The sequence below is a fragment of the Mesoplodon bidens genome, assembly GCF_964165515.1.
Source record: "Mesoplodon bidens genome assembly, chromosome: 4".
NCBI lineage: Eukaryota > Metazoa > Chordata > Mammalia > Artiodactyla > Ziphiidae > Mesoplodon > Mesoplodon bidens.
In genome coordinates this window covers 131,015,508-131,035,608 of record NC_138160.1, presented here as the reverse complement: position 1 = coordinate 131,035,608, position 20,101 = coordinate 131,015,508, and the positions used below count along the sequence as shown (strand labels likewise).

Below are 20,101 nucleotides of genomic sequence, written 5' to 3'. Positions count from 1 at the left end.
ATACACTTCCCTCAGCTCTTTGATGCTTGACTTTTCATCTGACAGAACTCAGCCCAAATGACATCTCCTGAGATAAATTTTCTTTGACCATTCTTGATAAAAGAATGCCTCCAGGGCTTCCCTGGTGGTGCAGTGGTTGAGAATCTGCCTGCTAATGCAGGGGACACAGGTTCAAGCCCTGGTCTGGGAGGATCCCACATGCCGCGGAGCAACTAGGCCCGTGAGCCACAACTACTGAGCCTGCGCGTCTGGAGCCTGTGCTCCGCAACAAGAGAGGCCGCGATAGTGAGAGGCCCGCGCACCGCGATGAAGAGTGGCCCCCGCTTGCCAGAACTAGAGAAAGCCCTCACACAGAACTGAAGACCCAACACAGCAAAAATAAATTAATTAATTAATAAACTCCTACCCCCAACATCTTCAAAAAAAAAAAAGTCAACCTGGAATCCATTTCAACATGGAATTGACAAATAACAATTCTCACCTGATACTAGTGATTCATGTTTAAAAAAAAAAAAAAAAGAATGCCTCCAGTCTTATGTTTGTAGGTCCCTTATCCTTCTTTTTCTTTACAGCAAAATTATGATCTGTAATTATATTAATTCATTAGTTTGCTTGTACATTTTCAGAATTCCCTATTATAAGAAGAGTTACATGTAGGCAGAGACATTTTCCTGCTTGTTCGCTGATGTTTCTACAAAGTCTAGAACACTACCTGGTACACAGTAAATCCTCAAAAAGTATTTGTTGAATAAAATAGAATGAATGAATCTCCAATTTACAGATAAGGAAATGTGGTTCTGAGAGTTGGAGTCACTTTCCCAAAGTCTTACAGGGTTTCTACAGATGTTCCTGATTTTAAATCCTACTGACTTTTGCAACAGCAAGGTACTGTCTAAAGAGATTGAAGTGTCAGACAGCAGGCAGGGCGAGATTACATGCAGGTGTTGGATTCTATCGTGGACACAATCAAACCCAAAAAGGCATATTGATCACACTTTCCCCAGGGAGCCCTGAATTGCCAACAGAACAAGATAACTTGAGAAATCTATTGATCTCCCATTTTTGTTATGCTGTACAGGTGACAAGGATCAATGGAGATTTGTACACTTCTACACATGACCTTGCGACCTAAATTTGTATTTCCACCCAGATTCCCAAAACTTTGCAAAATGCACAGCTCCGAGTGCCCACACCTTATTTAACTTAGTGTCACCGTCTGTGACAGCTCTGCTTTCCCAGCTCCTGTCAATTCAGAGAAACGTCTCCCCGTCCTCTCCTGCTTCCTGCACAGGAAGCTAGCACGCCCCACCCAGCTGTCCTCTTACTGAGCGTCTGACACACACATTGGCCCACAGCCCGCAGAGGGGTGGGGCTTCTGTCTCCCGTGGGGGGCTCTTCAGAAGAGATCTGAGGTCTGAGCAGCCCAACACTGCTGAAGCTCTAGCCCTCTCCCGGCCTCTTTCACTGAGCCTGTGCTTTCCTGCCTGCTTTCTCTTTCTTTTCCGGCTCAGCTTGGGACAGAAGATCATTCCAGAGGAGGCTCAGGTCTTGGATTTTAACGGCAGTGATGGAGAAACATGAGAATGTTTCCTGGATCTACCAAAAGGAACTGGAAGATCCATTCAAGAAATATCTGAACAACACTGATGACTACCTAGCTTTGCTCTGCGGGCCTCCACGCAGCCACCTCTTCCTGCCAGTGTCTGTGGTGTATACTCTGATTTTTGTGGTGGGGGTCGTTGGCAATCTCCTGGTGTGCCTGGTGATTCTTCGGCACCAGACTATGAAGACACCCACCAATTACTACCTCTTCAGCTTGGCTGTCTCCGACCTCCTGGTCCTGCTTCTCGGGATGCCCCTGGAAGTCTATGAGATGTGGCGCAACTACCCCTTCCTTTTGGGGCCCGTGGGCTGCTACTTCAAGATGGCCCTCTTTGAGACGGTGTGCTTCGCCTCCATCCTCAGCATCACCACGGTCAGCGTGGAGCGATACGTGGCCATCCTCCACCCGTTCCGCGCCAAGCTGGAGAGCACCCGGCGGCGGGCCCTCCAAATCCTCGGCATCGTTTGGGGCTTCTCTGTTCTCTTCTCTCTGCCCAACACCAGCATCCACGGCATCAAGCTCTGCTACTTCCCCAATGGGTCCTTCGTCCCGGGCTCTGCCACCTGTACGATCATTAAGCCCATGTGGATCTACAGTTTCATTATCCAGGTCACCTCCTTCCTCTTCTACATCCTCCCCATGATGGTCATCAGTGTCCTCTAGTACCTCATGGGGCTCAAAGTGAGTATCCAAGCTGGCTGCAACCGTTATGGCAGCATCCCTTCTTTTTTCTCTTACTCAAAGTTCGGAGAAACAATTAGAACTGGAGAAGTTCAGAATTGGAAGGGAGCATAGAGAAAAATAGGATGAGCTCAGAGGGGAAACTCGGAAGCTAAAGGACTGGATTCAAATTGGACAAAGAGTAACCACAACTATAACTCATTTCCTTTAACTCACCTTCCATTGTTCTCCCCTCTATACCTGTGGTTCTCAAACCCAGGTGTTCCTACAAATCACCTGGAAACCTCACTATGGGTACCCATGGGCAGGTCGCTCCCTCCAGGAAAATCTGATTCAGTAGGTCTGAGGTTGAGCCTCATTTTAAATAGCACAAGGCAGCTGCCCATGGAGAGACTGTTTCACACCCTGCTGTCTCTTTCCTGCGCTCACCTGCTTTGCCTGCATTGAAATTTTCCTCTGCACCAACTTGGTCTGAGTGTAAAATAAACTATCCCTGCCTATTTTATACTCCAAGACAGACAGAGTTTTAAAGTCAGACCCTTCTTTGTGGTTGCTTTGATCCTTTGCTTGAAATATCAGATTAAAATGTAAAAATATGGCCTAAGTGAGATCAACCTGGACTTCTTTTCAACAGGTGGAGACTGAGGGACGAGGAATTAAACAGAATACATAAAATAGATTAGAAGACAGTGTGAATAAGAGATAGCTGGAATTAATAGAATATTATTACTTAGTTTGCAACATTTTATAATTAGAGCTTTCTCTCCTGTGCTCATCATGGTAAACCGATTTCTTTCTTTTCTCTTTCTTTCTTTCTCTTTCTTGCCTTTCTTTCTCTCTGTCTCTCTCTCTCTCTTCCTTCCTTCCTTTCTTCTTTCTTTCCTTTCTTTTTCTTTTTTCCTGCATCTGAATTGTCTGAAACTGTTGTTTTGCTTTTGATGAAGGTAGGAGTGAGTCTATATGATTCCTTTCCTGGTATATTCTGCAGCCAAATTCATAGAGATGAAATCTAATGATGACAATTTTATACCCATTTAATAGGTAGGCTGTGTAGGAAATAGTCATGAGACCACTCAGACTCCCAGGTCTGAAGCTCACATATAATATGCCTTTAGGTAAAGCCCCTTAATTCTTTCCTGGAGTTAGGTTTTACATTTATAAAATGAAAAGCTTACATCAGATCATCCCTAAGGCTCCTGATAGCTCTAACAGCCTGTGATTCCTTAAAAAAAAAAAGGAAAGGAAAATCTGTGAGTGGGAGCAATGTGAATTATAAATGAAAGGAAAACAAAGCAGACATCACATTCACATCATATGTACCAAGATGGCTCTGATACCCTGTATTATGTGATAATTAATATACTCCCATCTCAGTGCATCTCTGAGAAAGGTGTGTGTCAGAAACGAGTGCTCCACAGATGGTCCTTTCAAATAAATACTGTGCCTAAGCAGAGTGGCAATGTCTAAGGAGAAAGAATAGATTTTAAGTACAACAGATGTCTGGACACAGGAGTAAATCTAATCAGGCAGAGTTATGCCAGTCTCCTGGAGGGCTGGCTCCTATAATTCCCAGAGACAAGTGTCAACCCAGACTAGTTTACAGTCATCGTGTCTTTAGAAAGCCCTGTGTATCCAACTGTGGCGGAAAGGACTTCTGCAGGATTCCAAATATCATGAGCCCTATGAGAAATATCCATCCCAAATTTATCAATACCATCTCTTCAAACAGCAAACAATCACTTGCCTTGGATCAATTTAGAGGAGATATTTAACTGTGAATAGGAAACATGTTTCCTCCTCCAAGCAATTAATTTAAGTGTCACTTTGTTTTGTTGTCATGAATCTACAGCTACCTTGTATCAGGAGCTCAGTGACAGCTCAGACAACAGCTTAGAAACCACCCTAGTTTGCTTTGTGTGTGTAGTGCAACTTATAGCATCCTATTTTCAGGAAGGATGAGGTGTTACCCAGAGGACACCAGGAAAGGAACTATTGCTTAGAATGTCACTGCTATAGTAACATTTAATTTAAAGACCTCTAGACTAGGAATCAGAAGTAGGCCTTAGTCTGTGGCATTGGTCTCAAGACCTTTGCACCTTCTGCTCTAGTTTTGCCAGAAATGTTCCTTCTGTCTACTACCACAATTGTTTTTGCCTTTCTAACTCCCACTGATCCTTTAAATCATACTTCACTCACACTTCCTCCAGGAAGCTCTCCCTGATTCCCTAACTACCTGGTCCCTCTCTAGGTGCTCATGATTCTTAGCAATTTCCCATCATTGCATTTATCACAATTTATAATTCTATATTTGTGGGTTCCTTAACTTCTTCCTCTCCAACTCGACTGTAAGCTCAATGAATGAGTGAATGAGGCTAAATTATTTCCTTTATTGCTGGACTTCAGCTTCTCTACCTTCAAAATGGGAGACTTGGAAACATTGTCTCAAAAAGCCTTTTTGAGCTAAAAGATTTTTGAAGAGATTCAATCAATTCTGAGGAGTACTGATTCTCATGGCAAGTCGAAAGTTATGAATGACTGTGGGCCCCATTGCCTTCAGAAGGCAGAAAACCAAGACTGATGTAATCCCAGGACCAGGGAAGAAGGAGGGGAGCAATATGTATGCTCAAAGCTGAGCAAGCAGAGCTGCTTCATCGTTACAGGACACAAGTGTCCACCGAGCTGCTCTCCAGGGTTCGAACATAATGGAGTTGGGAAACAGGCAATCCCAGGGCAAGTTCCTTCCCACCTGGGAAGCTCTCACTTAGTCCTTTTATCTCCCACATGCAGCATTAAAGCTTGAGCCGAAGCGGATGGATTATGAATTGTAGCAGAATTCAGCCAGGACAAACAGGGTTGGACTGATTTTTTTTTAAATAAACAGATTTTGTTCAGATTATAGAGATATTTACACAAAAGCTATGATTATATCTTGGCATCCTAAAGCTATATAAATGAATCACAATCTATATAAATGAACAGCTGGTGAAATGATTTTAAGCAGTATAAACAACTGATCAGGATTATACATCAATCTGAATGATAATCAACCTCACGTCTCCCCTTCACCTTTTATCTTACGTAAAAATAACTAAAAGGAGTGAGGTAGGAAGAGTTCTGAACTTCCTATAGAGTGATGACCATTTTCCTCTCCTATTTCTGTAAGTTGACTTTTAAAGTGTTTAGGGGTGGGTGAGAATAATTAATGGATAAATATCTACTCTACCAAATATCTGAAGAGAAATGAAATTATTCAACAAGAAATAAAGCAGCATTTAATGTTGGCTAGACAAACGGTTTGGATTCTATTCTACTATGTCAACCCCTTCAAATTCTGCTGGAACAATGTATAATATGCATAAATATTCTGTTTCTGACTCTTCTTCTAGTTGGCTAGTTGTGTCACTGTGACCTAAGGAAGCTCAAATGTGATGATTAATAGACTCATAATTTTTCTTTTCAGGACAAACTAAGCTGTACAAGAAGCTTGTTCATATAAAGATTGTGTGCACCATTTGCTTGCTGTTTGATTTAAGGAAATTTTTCCCTGGGGTGGAGAAATCCCCAGTGAGAATTGTTAGAGCCACCGAAGAAGTGACTAACAGATCTTAAAACTCTTTCTTTGTTCTTGATTATGGACTGGAATCAAATAATGGAATAACTATCTTGTAATAAGGACAAACTTTTTTAAATGGTATGAAATCATTAGAACATAATTGAAGATGCGTTAGGAAGATGTGCAGTTTGATGCATTGCTCTAACCTTCAACACCAGTGGTTTTCTTCTCAGTGTATCTGGATGCTTCTTTGCATCAGCACGAGTACAGCTTGTGGTGAATGGTACCATGAGAAGGAGAATTACTAGAAGGGACTCAGTAATACACATGAGTGGGCCTACAGCTATAAATAAATATTTCATAAAAATGCCTTTCAAGTAAACCCAGGACAATAATCAGAATCACAATATATGAAACTTTTTTTTTTTTTTGGCCATGCTGTGCAGCTTGCAGGATCTCAGTCCCCTACCCAGGGAATGAACCCGGGCCATGGCAGTGAAAGCCCGGAATCCTAACCACTAGGCCACCAGGGAACTCCCAGAATCACAATCTATAACTTACTGAGTATCATGTGCCAGACATTGAGTTAAGAACTATACCTGCATTATTTTGTTTTACTATTATATTAATAACATCACCTTTAGTTCGCTCCCATTTATTCCTAATAACTGCACAATATTTTCCCCTATTTCGTTCAAGTTCTAGGTGACTCCGAAGGGTCAAATCTCACAGAACTTTAATCCCTCACTTTCTGAAGACACAGGTATATGTAGAGAACACCAATATATCCAAGAGACAGATGGCCAGTTTTGTTAATCATCCACATGGATACTTCAGGGCAGTGCAATGCTGAAAGCAACCTGACTTCTAGGAGCCTACATGTTTGTTAGAGACAGGATACTGATCTGTTGAACTTTGGAGGCAACTATTAATGATCTTTTCTTCCAAGTCTTATTTAATTTTAAATACCTTCTCTAAAATATTCTGTAGGGACTTCCCTGGTGGCACAGTGGTTAAGAATCCACCTGCCAATGCAGGGGACATGGGTTCGAGCCCTGGTCTGGGAAGATTCCACATGCCATGGAGCAACTAAGCCCGCGAGCCATAGCCACTGAGCATGTGTGCCACAACTACTGAAGCCCACGCACCTAGAGCCCGTGCTCGGCAACAAGAGAAGCCACTGCAATGAGAAGCCCATGCACTGCAACAAAGAGTAGCCCCCGCTCGCCACAACTAGAGAAAAGCCTACATGCAACAATGAAGACTCAATGCAGCCAAAAAGAATAAAATAAATAAATAAATTTATTAAAAATAAATAAATTAATTAAATATTCTGTAAAAATGCCATCTAGCCCAGGAAGCTCACTGCATCTTAGAGCATTCTGTTCCACTGTTGCACATAACCACACTAATTTCTTCTCTATCTTGAATCGAAATATGTCTCCCTATAATTCAATAAATTGATCCCAATCTACACTGAGACTATATAAAACAGGTTGAATTTTCCTTCCACTGATGGTCTTAGTTTGTCAAGACTTACTACATTGCTAATGAGGGAACTCCAACTCAATCTGACAAAATATGAAAGAGAGCATAGACCTGAAAAATCCAGAGGGAGAGCTGGCTCTTGGGGAAGATTAATCCAGTAAGACACACAATGTCAGCAAGGACTAACTTTATTTCTGTTTCTTTGATCTTCTTTCTATGGTATTGGTTTCAACCTCCAAATCTGCATAGCAGTCCACTGGTGGCTCTAAGCACATTCCTTATGGTGAGGAAAAAAACAAAAAGCTCCCTCTGGTAGTTCCACTAAAAGAGAAATGAAACTTTCATTCCTAAATGTATAAGCAAATATCTGAAATCTCATTGGTCTCAATTATCCAATCACTGTGACTGAAGGATAGCAGCTAAGTTATCCAGGGACTAAACCTGTATCTGGAGGTGGGATCATTCCCACCCAAATTAATGACTATGAAATGGAGAAGGAGTAAATCAACTAGGAAAATCAGGGCACGATTGGTAAGAGAAGGGGAGAATAAATGCTGGAGAGCCAATCGGCAAATATATACTATATTATCTTCTAGATATATGATGGTAGTTTATCATGAGACCTTAAAGCTTTTTTTATCTGGCTGACTATCACCACAAATTAGAAACATATGAATTAAAGAGAAAAAATTCACAACTAGATGAATGATGTAGATCTTCAGTGGTAAGTGAGTTCAGAGAAAGGAGAGGACAATGGGCTACAGTGGCCACAAAAGTCTTCCAGGAGTAGGTGGGACTTGAACTGGGCAAGAGAGATTGCATGTACAGGAAATGTTAATATTTGAAATTTTCAGATGCTACTTTAAGGATCACCATATCTTCCAACAAGGAAGAGTATATTTTAACATCTAAACTCAGAAACACATATACCCTTATGGGTAATATTTGTAAAGCAGAGTTTCCCAAATTGTGCTTCTCAAGATGGTACCAGGTGTTCCACTGAAATGCGTTGGGAAGGGTATTGTTTAGTCAAAGAAGCACTATCCCCTTTGAGGGTGGGAGATGTGGGATGTGCAAGGTAGGGGTGGAGGAAAGGTGATACATTGTCCCCCATGGAAATGTGTAAAGTCCATTAGCATTTTAAGGCTCTGAGATGACCCAAAATAAAGACTATAAACTTCATGAAGCAGCAATAATACCTGTTTTTGTTTTCTACTGCCTACCCACCGCAAGGCAGAGGGATGTCATTCTTTTTTTTTTTTTTTTTTTTTTTTTTGTGGTATGCGGCCCTCTCACTGTTGTGGTCTATCCCGTTGCGGAGCACAGGCTCCGGACGCGCAGGCCCAGGGGCCATGGCTCACGGGCCCAGCCACTCCGCAGCATGTGGGATCTTCCCGGACCCGGGGCACGAACCCGTGTCCCCTGCATCAGCAGGCGGACTCTCAACCACTGCACCACCAGGGGAGCCCCGAGGGATGTCATTCTAATAGATGTCTAATAATTATTAAATAAATGAATGGATGAATGAAAAAGCCTATCTAACATTTTTTAACTTCAGAATTTCTTATTTTTCATGGAATATCTATTAATATGCTACAAAACTAGGGTTCTACAGAGTAGCATAGGATAAATGGTTGCCTGGAATTTGGCCACAACCATCTATCCAGTTGAGTTAGGTGACCTTGATCCAACTCCACCTCCAACTTATTGTTAAACATATTCTTACATGTTAACAAATTCTTACATTTCTTTAAGTCCAGTTTTTTGTCTGCAAAATGAGTGTTAGAGTCACACTTCTCAGATCTTAATGGGAGGGAAAAATGTTTCCCTTTCTTTATATCTCTTTGCATTTCTCTTGCAGCTGAAGAAAGACCAACCCCTTGAAGCAGATGAAGTAACTGCAAATATTCAAAGACCATCCAGAAAATCAGTCACTAAAATGCTGTGTAAGTCCTCCATTTTGTATTTTGCTTGTTTGTTAAAGTAAAGGAGTTATATTTGGTATTGATCAAGTACTGCTGGGATCTGGATCAAAATTCTTCTGAAGCACAGTGTCATGTTCTGATCTTCCATGGCTTACTCAAGCACCTAGGACCTGTCTATTTTGTTCTATTTTCGTTTTTTTGTTTGTTTGTTTGTGGTACGTGGGCCTCTCTCTGTTGTGGCCTCTCCCGTTGCAGAGCACAGGCTCCGGATGCGCAGGCTCAGCGGCCATGGGTCACGGGCCCAGCCGCTCCGTGGCATGTGGGATCTTCCCAGACCGGGGCACGAACCCGTGTCCCCTGCATCAGCAGGCAGACTCTCAACCACTGCGCCACCAGGGAAGCCCTCTATTTTGGTTTTTAAACCTCAGAATAGCACTCTAAATCGCAACCATTGTAATACACTCTGTTCAATGCTTAGTAAATCATATCCACTCTAAGAGCCTTTAAGTATCTCTTTTCCCCCCTAAAATGAGCAGGTGGTTCTTAACCGATTTTGTGTTATGGGTTTCTTTAAAAATATTGTGGAAACAGTGAATTCTCTGCTCAGAAAGTGTACAAACAAACATACATCAAATGGTTTACAATCCATTTCAGGGGGATCCTGAACCCCCTGATACCCAAGTTTGGACTCCGTGGGATCTTTTACTTCCAGGATAAGGACTTCTGGCTAAGAATCCTTCTAAGTAGTCATTCCTGCTATGACATTGTATGATTTTATATAAATGGTGCACTCTTTTATGTAGATAAGATATTTTAAAACACATCCAGGCACTGATCCACACTCTCCCAAAAGAATGTTATAAAAATATATGATCCAACTGGTCTAATGAGATACCAATCAATTAGAGAAAGGAGGTTTATAATATACTTTCCAAGTCACAGCGTGAAAGTTGGAAGAAACAAATCCTCCAGGCGAATATGCATATGAAACACTCACTGTAACTACGTGATGTCTATGAACCAAAAAAAAATAAATAAAACAAAAACAAACCCAAAAACCTGTGAGGTCACTGTATGTCTTTTCAACTCTACTAATCACCTTCTTGAAATTATTTAGCCCCTGTTAGCACCTGACTTTCCCTACTAAGAAATCTAGTGCTTCAATATTTCTCCCCAATTCTCTTTGATCATAATCTCTCTGATCATAATCTCTCACAAAAGGACATGAAGTGTACTCACATTATAGTTACAATGATAAAATATACTGTGAACTATTTGCCTTTGGGGACAGAGAGTTTAATTATAACACGAATTAAATTTTTAACTAGAGGGAATTGTAGGCAGTAGTAAGCAGATTAGGGACTTTTTCTTGGGAGGTAAATTCAGAAGAATCTTCCAGATATTCCTGAAACCACATCATGCAGGCAGACAACTTACTCTGAGTATTTTAATGCCAACAGGAAACATATGTACTATTTACTATGCAAAACATCAAATGTGCTCTTGAGTACAGAGAATTGTAAAATGAACACCAAAATACCCATCACCCAGCTTTAAAAGTTATCAGCTCATAGCTCATCTTGTTTCCTCTATATCCCTGTCTCTCCTTTAGCCCCTACTAGATTATTTTGAGGTAAATCTCAAGCCTCGAAAGGAAAGGAAAGGAAAGGAAAGTATTTTACAAATTCAGGAGAGAAAAAAACATACATGTTTATTTTTCTGGAGAATAAATGCCCCTTAGAGAAACTATGGTAGCACCAATCTCTGTCTTGGGAGCTGAAAATAAGAAACTAGAAGGTGCAACTTCCTGTAAATCTGTAATCATTTCAACATAAATGTAAAAACAAACATAAAGGAATTGGAAGGAATTCCGTGCTCTAGCAATTTTTAATATAATAGACACATCCCCATTCCAGTCCTAAGATGCTTGTATTATGCTCATGGTTGTTCGACCTTTCTCTTTCCCTTGGTGACTTACAGAATTTTAAATGATTAAAATCATAGAAACTTCTAATTTTTTTCTAGAAAAACAAGATAAATTCATACTATACTTCATAGTTTGTTATTAATCTATAACTTTAAAGAACACCAAATTGCTTGAACACAATCATTTTACTTATATATCCAGTTTATGTGATTCCAACAGTCTACTTGCAACATAATTTATTTTCCACAATAGAATGTTTTCAGAACTTTGAATACATTCAATACTATTCTAAATATCCTGAAGGAAACTTACATTACACAAGAAATCGTTTACAACCATATGGACAACTGATTCGCAATCCTATAAACTTCATTCTTATGTTTACATATTCTATGTAGAGTCTCTTTAGGATCTAGTTGGACTTTAGCAATTATAACTTAACAAAGATGGAGGGGGAATGCTAGAAGGAATGGATGAACTCAGTGTGGGCACTGTATACCTATTCTCGCTTTGACTGCCGTTAATTCTCCCCTTCATCATCCTTTTCCAGTTGCCTTGGTCTTAGTGTTTGCTATCTGTTGGGCCCCATTCCACATTGATTGGCTCTTCTTCAGCTTTGTGGAGGAGTGGACTGAATCCCTGGCTGCTGTGTTCAATCTCATCCGTGTGGTATCAGGTAAAATTTACCTCATTTGGGTGTATCACAGGTGTCCAGGTAACTGCAGTTTCTTCATCTTGCTTAGAGCAGTAGGTTCTATTTGTATATAGCAATTTATCATGGGGATCTGCCATACTGTAATGAAGACACTAGATTTTTATTTTATTTAAGTATTGATTAGGTATGTTACAGGTTCAAAAGAAATACGCCATATTACTATTTGAGACACTACTTTATGAAAGATGTCAACTCTAAGCTTGATGATTACAGCAGGAAAATGGTCAAAGGAATGATTCCTTTGGTTTTCCTTTCAATGGCCATGTGATTTAATTGGTTCTTATTTATTAAACATCCATGTCCCTGAAATCCTGTATTGTCTTCAGCAAGTGTTAGACCCTCATGAAAGTCAGCCAAAGGGTATTCATGGGGCCTCAACGTCTGCTTTTAGGCTACTTTAATGCTGCTTGTTAAGGACACCACAGAATATGAGAGAGAGTGGTTGAAAGGTTACTAAATCAGGGGACCTGGATTTGTATCTCAATACCACCATTTATATTCTGAGTGATACGGAGAATATGGCTTCCTTCTTGCCAAAGTTTCCTCAACTGTAAGGTGGCAATAATGCCTGCTCTATATACAACACAGGCTGATGGTAAGAAGCAAATAAAATAATTGCTATTGAAGAACTTTTTAAGCTGTAAAATGCTATAGCCTATCTTCTACAACCATCACAAGTTTGTAAAGTAGATATTATCATCAACATTTTATGGTTAAAAAACAGTTCTACAAAGAAGAAATGACTTGTCCAAAGACACTCAGTTGGCAAATGGTAAAAACAAGGTTCAAGCCTGAGTCACCTAACTTCAAGTTCAGGGTTCTTTCCTCTAAAATGGAGCAAAGAATGGCCACCTGAGTCTTTCTTTCTCAGTCAGTGTAACTATTAGTCTTAGGGTCACACCGCTTCTATCCCTCTACCTCTGCTAGTCACTGGATGGTTCTATGGGCTCTTTATCAAAGACATCATTAAGGAAGAAAGATAAGATCAATTTATGCAAGTTAAGCTCCAGATGTGCACAGAACAAAAACAATAGCATTCATATGCATACTGAATACCATATATATTATCTGTTTTCTACAACCATCTTTTTGGTACTCAGCAGGGCTTGTGTACAGTTTATACCTGGACATTAGGACTTTCCTCCATGTTAAACTATTTATTATTCTGGACAAAAAATCAAAACTGTTTATAGCTCTGATCTTTGTGCTTAGTCTGAGAAAATGGGAGTGTTTAAATAATATATACACTACTATATATAAAATAGATAACAAATAAGGACCTACTGTATAGCACAGGGAATTCTACTCAATTCTAGAGTGGATATATGTATATGTATAACTGATTCACTTTGTTGCACACCTGAAACTAACACAACATTGTAAATCAACTATACTCTAATAATTTTTTTTAATAAAATAAAATAAATTATTCTTTAAAAAAATTGGAAAACATACAAGATCACATGAGGCTTGATCTACACTTCTCCAGAGGCATCAAGACAACCAATTCAAGATTCCCAAGTTGTGCATTTACAATAACATTTTCCTGTTAAGATGTAATTTCTCCCTTCCCCACCTTGCCAACCAGATGATGTCTAAACCTCTTAAATGCTACCCCAGAAATGGCCCCAACTTGCCTTCTGACCCTCAAGTTATAGTATTTTCATTCATAAACCATGTATTGAATGCTTGTCAAACTGGTGAATCAGGGATTTCTGCACGTTCTGCATTATTCTTGCACAATAATCATTCTATAGCACACTGGTGCACGCTAAGCCTTCTACTTGCAGCACTCTCTCCTCTCTTCCCCAAGATCTCCTACCCATTTCATGGTCTCTCTAGAGTCCAATCACCCCCATTAAATTTGTCATGACCATTAGAGTTCTTGTGTTTATGCCATTATGTGAATTTCCATAGCATGACTGTTGGTATCTCTTTTCTTAACAGATACTGTTTGGTATCATCCTTTTGTTAATTACTGAAGTTAGGCATAAATCTTGTTCTGCAATATTATTCCAAGTCCTTGGAGAACAAAGTCTAAATCCACTACCTTCCAATGTGTCTCAAAGTCGTATAATGAGTTCAATCAGTATTTCTTTATTGAACAAATTAACAGTCTATAGAAATATTCCCCTCCTACACTCCTCCCTGCCCAATTCTGTCCACAGGGCATATGGCACTCTGAATGTCCTGAACTATATAAATGAGGACAACAATGAATGTGTTGAGGACAGCACCTATCGCTTGTTTTATATTCTTATCCTCAGCCCTTCTGTAGACAGTATCTCACTTTAATCCTCACAATAATCCAGGGAGGTGAGTTAAAAAGGTGTTATCATTCCCATTTTACAGAGAAAAAGAAATTGAACTGCCAGTTCTGTCCAGGGTCACAGAATAAGCAAAGGCCAAGATCAGAAACGAAGTCCTCTGATTCTCAACCTTAGGCTCCCCTTGTGCCTTGAGAAAATAGAATAGAATATGGTAATAAAGGAAAAGTGTATATCAACCAAGAAAATGCCAGTGTGCAAGACATTTGGTGGAGAAAACAAATGGAAAAATACAAATATTCAATAAGGTTGGAAATAAGGTGGGAAGAGCCATCAAGGGGAAAGGCTAGGTAGGGAAAGGACATTGGGGAATACTTCTTTGAAGAGATATTTAGCATTTTAAGGACTCTCAGCAGAGACTATGCCTTGACTGATTTACTATTCCTCCATTACCTGCAGTTTCAAATTATAGATTTAAGCAAAACTCCAATGAGATAAGAAAACATCTCTCTTTCCTCTGATACTTAAGCACCTCTCGTTAATGCTATGGGAACATGTTCTTTGATTAAACGAGTTGGCATCAAAGGAAGTTGCCAAACATCTCAGAGAGATCCCATGTGAGCCTCAATTTTTCCAAGACTCTTTAATCTTTCTGGGTTTGAATCCTAAGTACACAGCTGGTAGATCTGTTCAGAGTATTTTGTATTCTCAATTAGAGTCTTATGTATATTATCACTTCCAAACGAGGCAATCAAAGGGATTCAAGACCTTTGTTAGATACTTATGCTTCTCCCTGTCGTACCTCTCCCCCAGTTTCTCCTTGGCATGTCTCTTAATCCCCTGCATTCCAGGTGTCTTCTTCTACCTGAGCTCAGCTGTCAACCCCATTATCTACAACCTACTCTCTCGCCGCTTCCGAGCAGCATTCCGGAATGTGATCACTCCTTCCTGCAAACAGCGGCACTCCCAGAACCACCCCCAGGGGCCATCTGTGCAGCAGAACATCTTCCTGACAGAATGTCACCTTGTGGAGCTGACTGAAGATGTGGGTCCCCAGTTCCCTTGTCAGCTGTCCATCTGCAGCTCTCACTTCCCCACAGCCCTCTGTACTGGACAGGCACTAAGAAACAAACTCTCAAAGAGTTGACATTCCTCTATGGCTCCACACTAGATGGAGGGACATCCCATAATTTATGCCTTCCTATATGATATTAAGGAGGTAAAATGACCCTTAGAACTTATATATCCAATTCTAGTTTTTCTTTTTTTAACAAATGTGAAAATTGCTACTTAAATCTAGATCTAAAACCCAGAACCTCCTGATTTTTAGTTAGCTTTCCACTATCTTAACTGCTTCATGCCCCTTTATTAGTTCATGAAAAGAACATGACTAGCAAAGCATGGCACCTATACTTTGAGTCATTTCCACTATTGGGAATGGTGTGTTCTGTTATTCACACTTTGAATCAGGCTGTCTTTCTTACAACCAGTGGTTCCTGTGAGACAAAGAGGGAGACATGGAGAAGCTGTTTATATGATTTGAGGGGTCCATGCCAGTTCTTCCATAGCAAGCTGTTTACCCTACTGCCTCATATTGTGCCATTATGTGATTCTTTGGAGTCCTGAAGCCTTTGACTTTAAGAGTCCTCCTGATAACACAGAAATGCCCCTCAGAACTATTATTCCCACTGTTCCAATCCCCAAGTCATTATCAGACATTCCTCACCAGGGGTGGAATTAGATACAAGTTCTGAAGAATGGGAAGAGGGAGAAGGCTATGGTGGAAGGTCCAAAGAATCAAACCATACCAAACATAAACTTAGTTGTTTCATAATTTGGTCTAGACTTGGATTTCTAATAACTTACGCCATAAGTAGACAGAGGTATGTCTACTGTCTCAGAACAGAGACAAGTCAAATGGTGACTACTGGTCTCAAACCCATGAGTGCCCCCTACTCAATCCTTCATTACCTCTATAACACTGTCACTCATATAATATGGGTAAAATCTACCTTCCAGACTCACCTTCCATTGTATCATCACAAATACTATATATTTCTACTCAGATTGAATTACTTGCTCTTATGAAAACACACCCCAGTTTCCCCAGCTGCATATATATGTTTATAGAATACCTTCTATATTTCCATTCTCCATCTGATGACCCATTCTTCAATGTCCAGCTCAAAGTGGTGCCTCTTCCATGAAACCATGCTTGATTTATTCAAATAGAAGTGGTATCTGACTTTTCTATCAGTTTATGTCTCTTAAGCTCTTTCTTCACACTGCTCTGTATTTCCATGATTTATATTCTTGCTTTGCCAGAATGTACATTTGTCAAAGGCATGAAGTAGGCTGTGTTCCTTTTTGCTGTTACTGGAATCCTAACAATATATCGATCACAATGGTAGATGTTCAATAAATATGTGATGAGTTGTCTCACATTCCGATGTACTGAGCCAAATAAACAGCTCCAAATGAAACCATGTTAAAGAGCTGAAAGACTAAGATTCTGTTTCTGACAGGGTCATCTGACCTTCAGTTGGCCGTTTAATCAGCCATGATTATAATGGCATGCCTGCTGTGCCTGCCACGTGAGAAGGCTCTTCTCAGCACCAGGCTTTAGTGATGCTGAAACATGCAAGCTCTAGCTTTTAGTCTCTGAATTTTTGCCAAGAGGAAAGAACCATTCTACTAAAAAATGAGAATATTGGTCTCTGGCATCATTTCCTAAGTGAACAGTCATCTTCAAAGTGATCCAATATATTTTTTAAATCTCTTAGCTAATTTTAAGCCAACTTTAATGAATCTGAATTCTTAGTGATGGTTTATGTTGGTGAGCAGAAATTCTCTGGTCATTTAAGAATTAAGTTGAAAAGACTCAACAAAACAAAACCCTCAAAAATGGAGGAGAAATGAGTTTCCTGCTTGCCTATTGAAGGTCTAGTATGATTATTCTCATCAACGTCAACTCCAACTGACCAGGGCTAAAAATATTGCTGCTGTAGCTGGATGGATGGAAAATGAAGCAACACTAAAACTGAAGCTGGTAATTTGGTTGCTTCATTAAAACTTTGCTCTCTTTTTTTCTCCTTGTTTATCTTTTTTCTCTTAAACATTTATATCCAAAATATTATCATTAATTCTTTCATTCAACAAATTTTCAGAACCCATTAGGGAATGTGCATGTGGCATCACCTGGCCTTTAAATTATACATATAATAGAAGAAATGATTATTTTTGAAAATCATTACAAAATTAATTGTTTAAATCTAATTGTGAAGTGTGCCACAAAATCCAAATACAAGTACCATGGGACTATGTAAAAAAGGTGTTTGACCAAGTCAGAGGGCAATAGGTTTAATTAAGCCTAGCCCTAGAAAAGGGAGAAAAAAGTGTTAATTTTGTCTATATAGACATACATACACATGCACATATGTACATATAGGAAGCTTGTATTTAAAAATGAAGATTGAAATATCACAAGTCCTACAGTTAGCTTATATAATAGTTCACACAAAATTAGTAGAATAAAGGGAGAAACTAAAACTAAATTGTTCAATGTTACTCAGTTGAACTCAGTAATGGACCACATCATCTCCTCTTGAATTCCCTGTGATCACTGAATTTTAGAATAATGACAGAAGAGGCCAGATAGTAAACATGATTAATAAAGTATTGGTAATTAAACTTTTCTGCAATGAAATGGTGATTTTGAGCTCTCCAGTCATTCACAAACTTAGTGAACTGAAGCAATGAAATTCACAATGTTGCTTGCCAAATTACTTTGGCCCAAAGAGATAGCAGAGATTATTAATCTGAGACCCATGGACAAGTTTCAGAGGTAGAAGAATCCCCTGAAATCGTATTCATAATTCTTAGTGTGTACTTTATTTTTTTCTTATAGAGAAGGTTTTATAGCTTTGATTAGCACCTCAAAGTAGTCTATGACTTAAATTATTATAATCATAGTCTAAAGGGCCCTTAACAGTCTTACATAAAGACACTCTCTTAATGTATGAGTTGTAGTTGAATGAAGGCACTGCAGGATAATTAAAAAGCATCATTATTCTACATAATAATCCAGTTTGTACAAGAACTAACTGTTTAGTGGTGTGCTGCCTTGGACTGGCCTGCAAAAGTTTATTATTGCATATTTAGGAATTTTGAGAGGCTGTTGTCAAATGATTGGTAGCTTGAAATCAGCCTCAGTGGAAATATTTACACCATAGAAATTGGTAAACACTGCCCATCAGAGAGCTGGCTTATCAGCACATGACTATCTATCAGTACGCTGGCAATCTGCCATCTTGCTGGAATATATGTGATTTGTTTGTAGATTAAATCCTCGATAGCACCGTTATAATTACAGACCACTTAAAGCTGCAGTTAACTCCTTGAAAAAAAGTCAATGGACCATATTTTGACCAAAGAGGTAAGAGATAAAATAAGCTAAAGCATACTAATTATGACATGAAAGTCTCATAAGCATTTTATAATTAACCTAGAGTGGAAGAATTACCCTTGGATGCTGTCCATTAATATTAGCACAGAAAATAGCAACAGATCTACTTTTCTTCCCTATACATCTGTTTTTAAATATCCCACAGGGTTCATTGTAAAAAGATGCAAAATTTCCACATTCTCTCTACTTGGCTGGAGACCTCATTTTTAAATATGTGGAAAGGTACTATATAAACATTGTAAGGAAGCTTAAGCTTGTCCGGGTTTATGCAAGCCAAGTGAAGGTTCAGTTCATCTAAACAATCTATTCTCTCTCTTTTTTTCATCCCTTTAAATCATTACATCACATTTAAACTCTACATTAGATATACATATATGTTATACTTTGGAAATATTTTCTAGGTAATGTGAACATTTGAAAGTTTTAACTAACCTAACACAGCCTAGAAATTGTTGCATATATTCAAATTATACTATTGCCCATTAAATATACACACTGTGAAAAATATATATATATATACCGTGAATTTAGTAGGCTAGAATGGTTAGACTGAGCTGGTTAAAAAAGAAAAAAAATCAAAAAGAAAAGCACTTGATGGGCTTCCCTGGTGGGGCAGTGGTTGAGAGTCCGCCTGCCGATGCAGGGGACACGGGTTCGTGTCCCGGTCCGGGAAGATCCCACGTGCCGCGGAGCGGCTGGGCCCCTGAGCCACGGCCGCTGAGCCTGCGCGTCCGGGGCCTGTGCTCCACAACGGAGAGGCCACGACAGTGAGAGGCCCGCATACCGCAAAAAAAAAAAAAAAAGCACTTCATTAATTTCAAAAACATGAAATTCCTTTTATGCTAAGAAGCCCACGTTAATGCATGATAAGAATGTTTTGTTAGTAAAAAGATATTTTGAAAATATGTCTTAATAAGGCTTGGGTAAACCTTGCTTATTTAAATATATCAACAGAAGGAATATCATAATTTCATGCTTCCCTCCGTAAACACTGAAAATTTTAATACCGATCTTAACTTGATCACCAATTCTTTAACAATAGAAACTGAAATGTTTTACTTCATAACATTCATTTGTACTCTTAGCTCAGTAAGTTCTCACAGCTTCACTAAGAGGAAGGTATTGCTATTATTCCCCCTTTACGGTTGACAAAATAAGACTTAGCCTCACTTTACGCTTGGGAAAATAGACAAGCAAGCACAAAGTCTGAGTGAGACATACAACAGTAAGTGTTTACACCTCACTCATATATCTGCAGGGTGGCTGGGCTGGCTCCACTCCAGCTGAGGCTGGGGCACTGATGGGGACCCAGTGGCCACCTGGAGTACGTGCTTCTCATGGCAAGCAAGTCACATGGCCAATCCCAAAGTTAGGGGGCCCAGCAGTACACTCCCATCGCCATGAGATCCTTGCCCCACCAAGGGTGGGAGGTAGAACACTACCAGAGGGGACAAAATGTTGGGACTAAGAACACACA

The 20,101-nt window shown here is 39.6% G+C and overlaps 1 protein-coding gene across 1 annotated transcript; it reads left to right on the top strand.

The window, feature by feature from the left end:
• Positions 1 to 1,290: 1,290 nt before the first annotated feature.
• NMUR2 (neuromedin U receptor 2) lies at positions 1,291 to 15,306 on the top strand (the record flags this gene model as incomplete). Its single annotated transcript, XM_081232904.1, is given in 5 exon segments — positions 1,291 to 2,263; positions 2,267 to 2,284; positions 9,187 to 9,271; positions 11,728 to 11,853; positions 15,011 to 15,306. Coding segments are annotated over 5 exon segments (1,221 nt in total). The 5' UTR covers positions 1,291 to 1,567.
• Between the last annotated feature and the right edge of the window lie 4,795 nt (positions 15,307 to 20,101).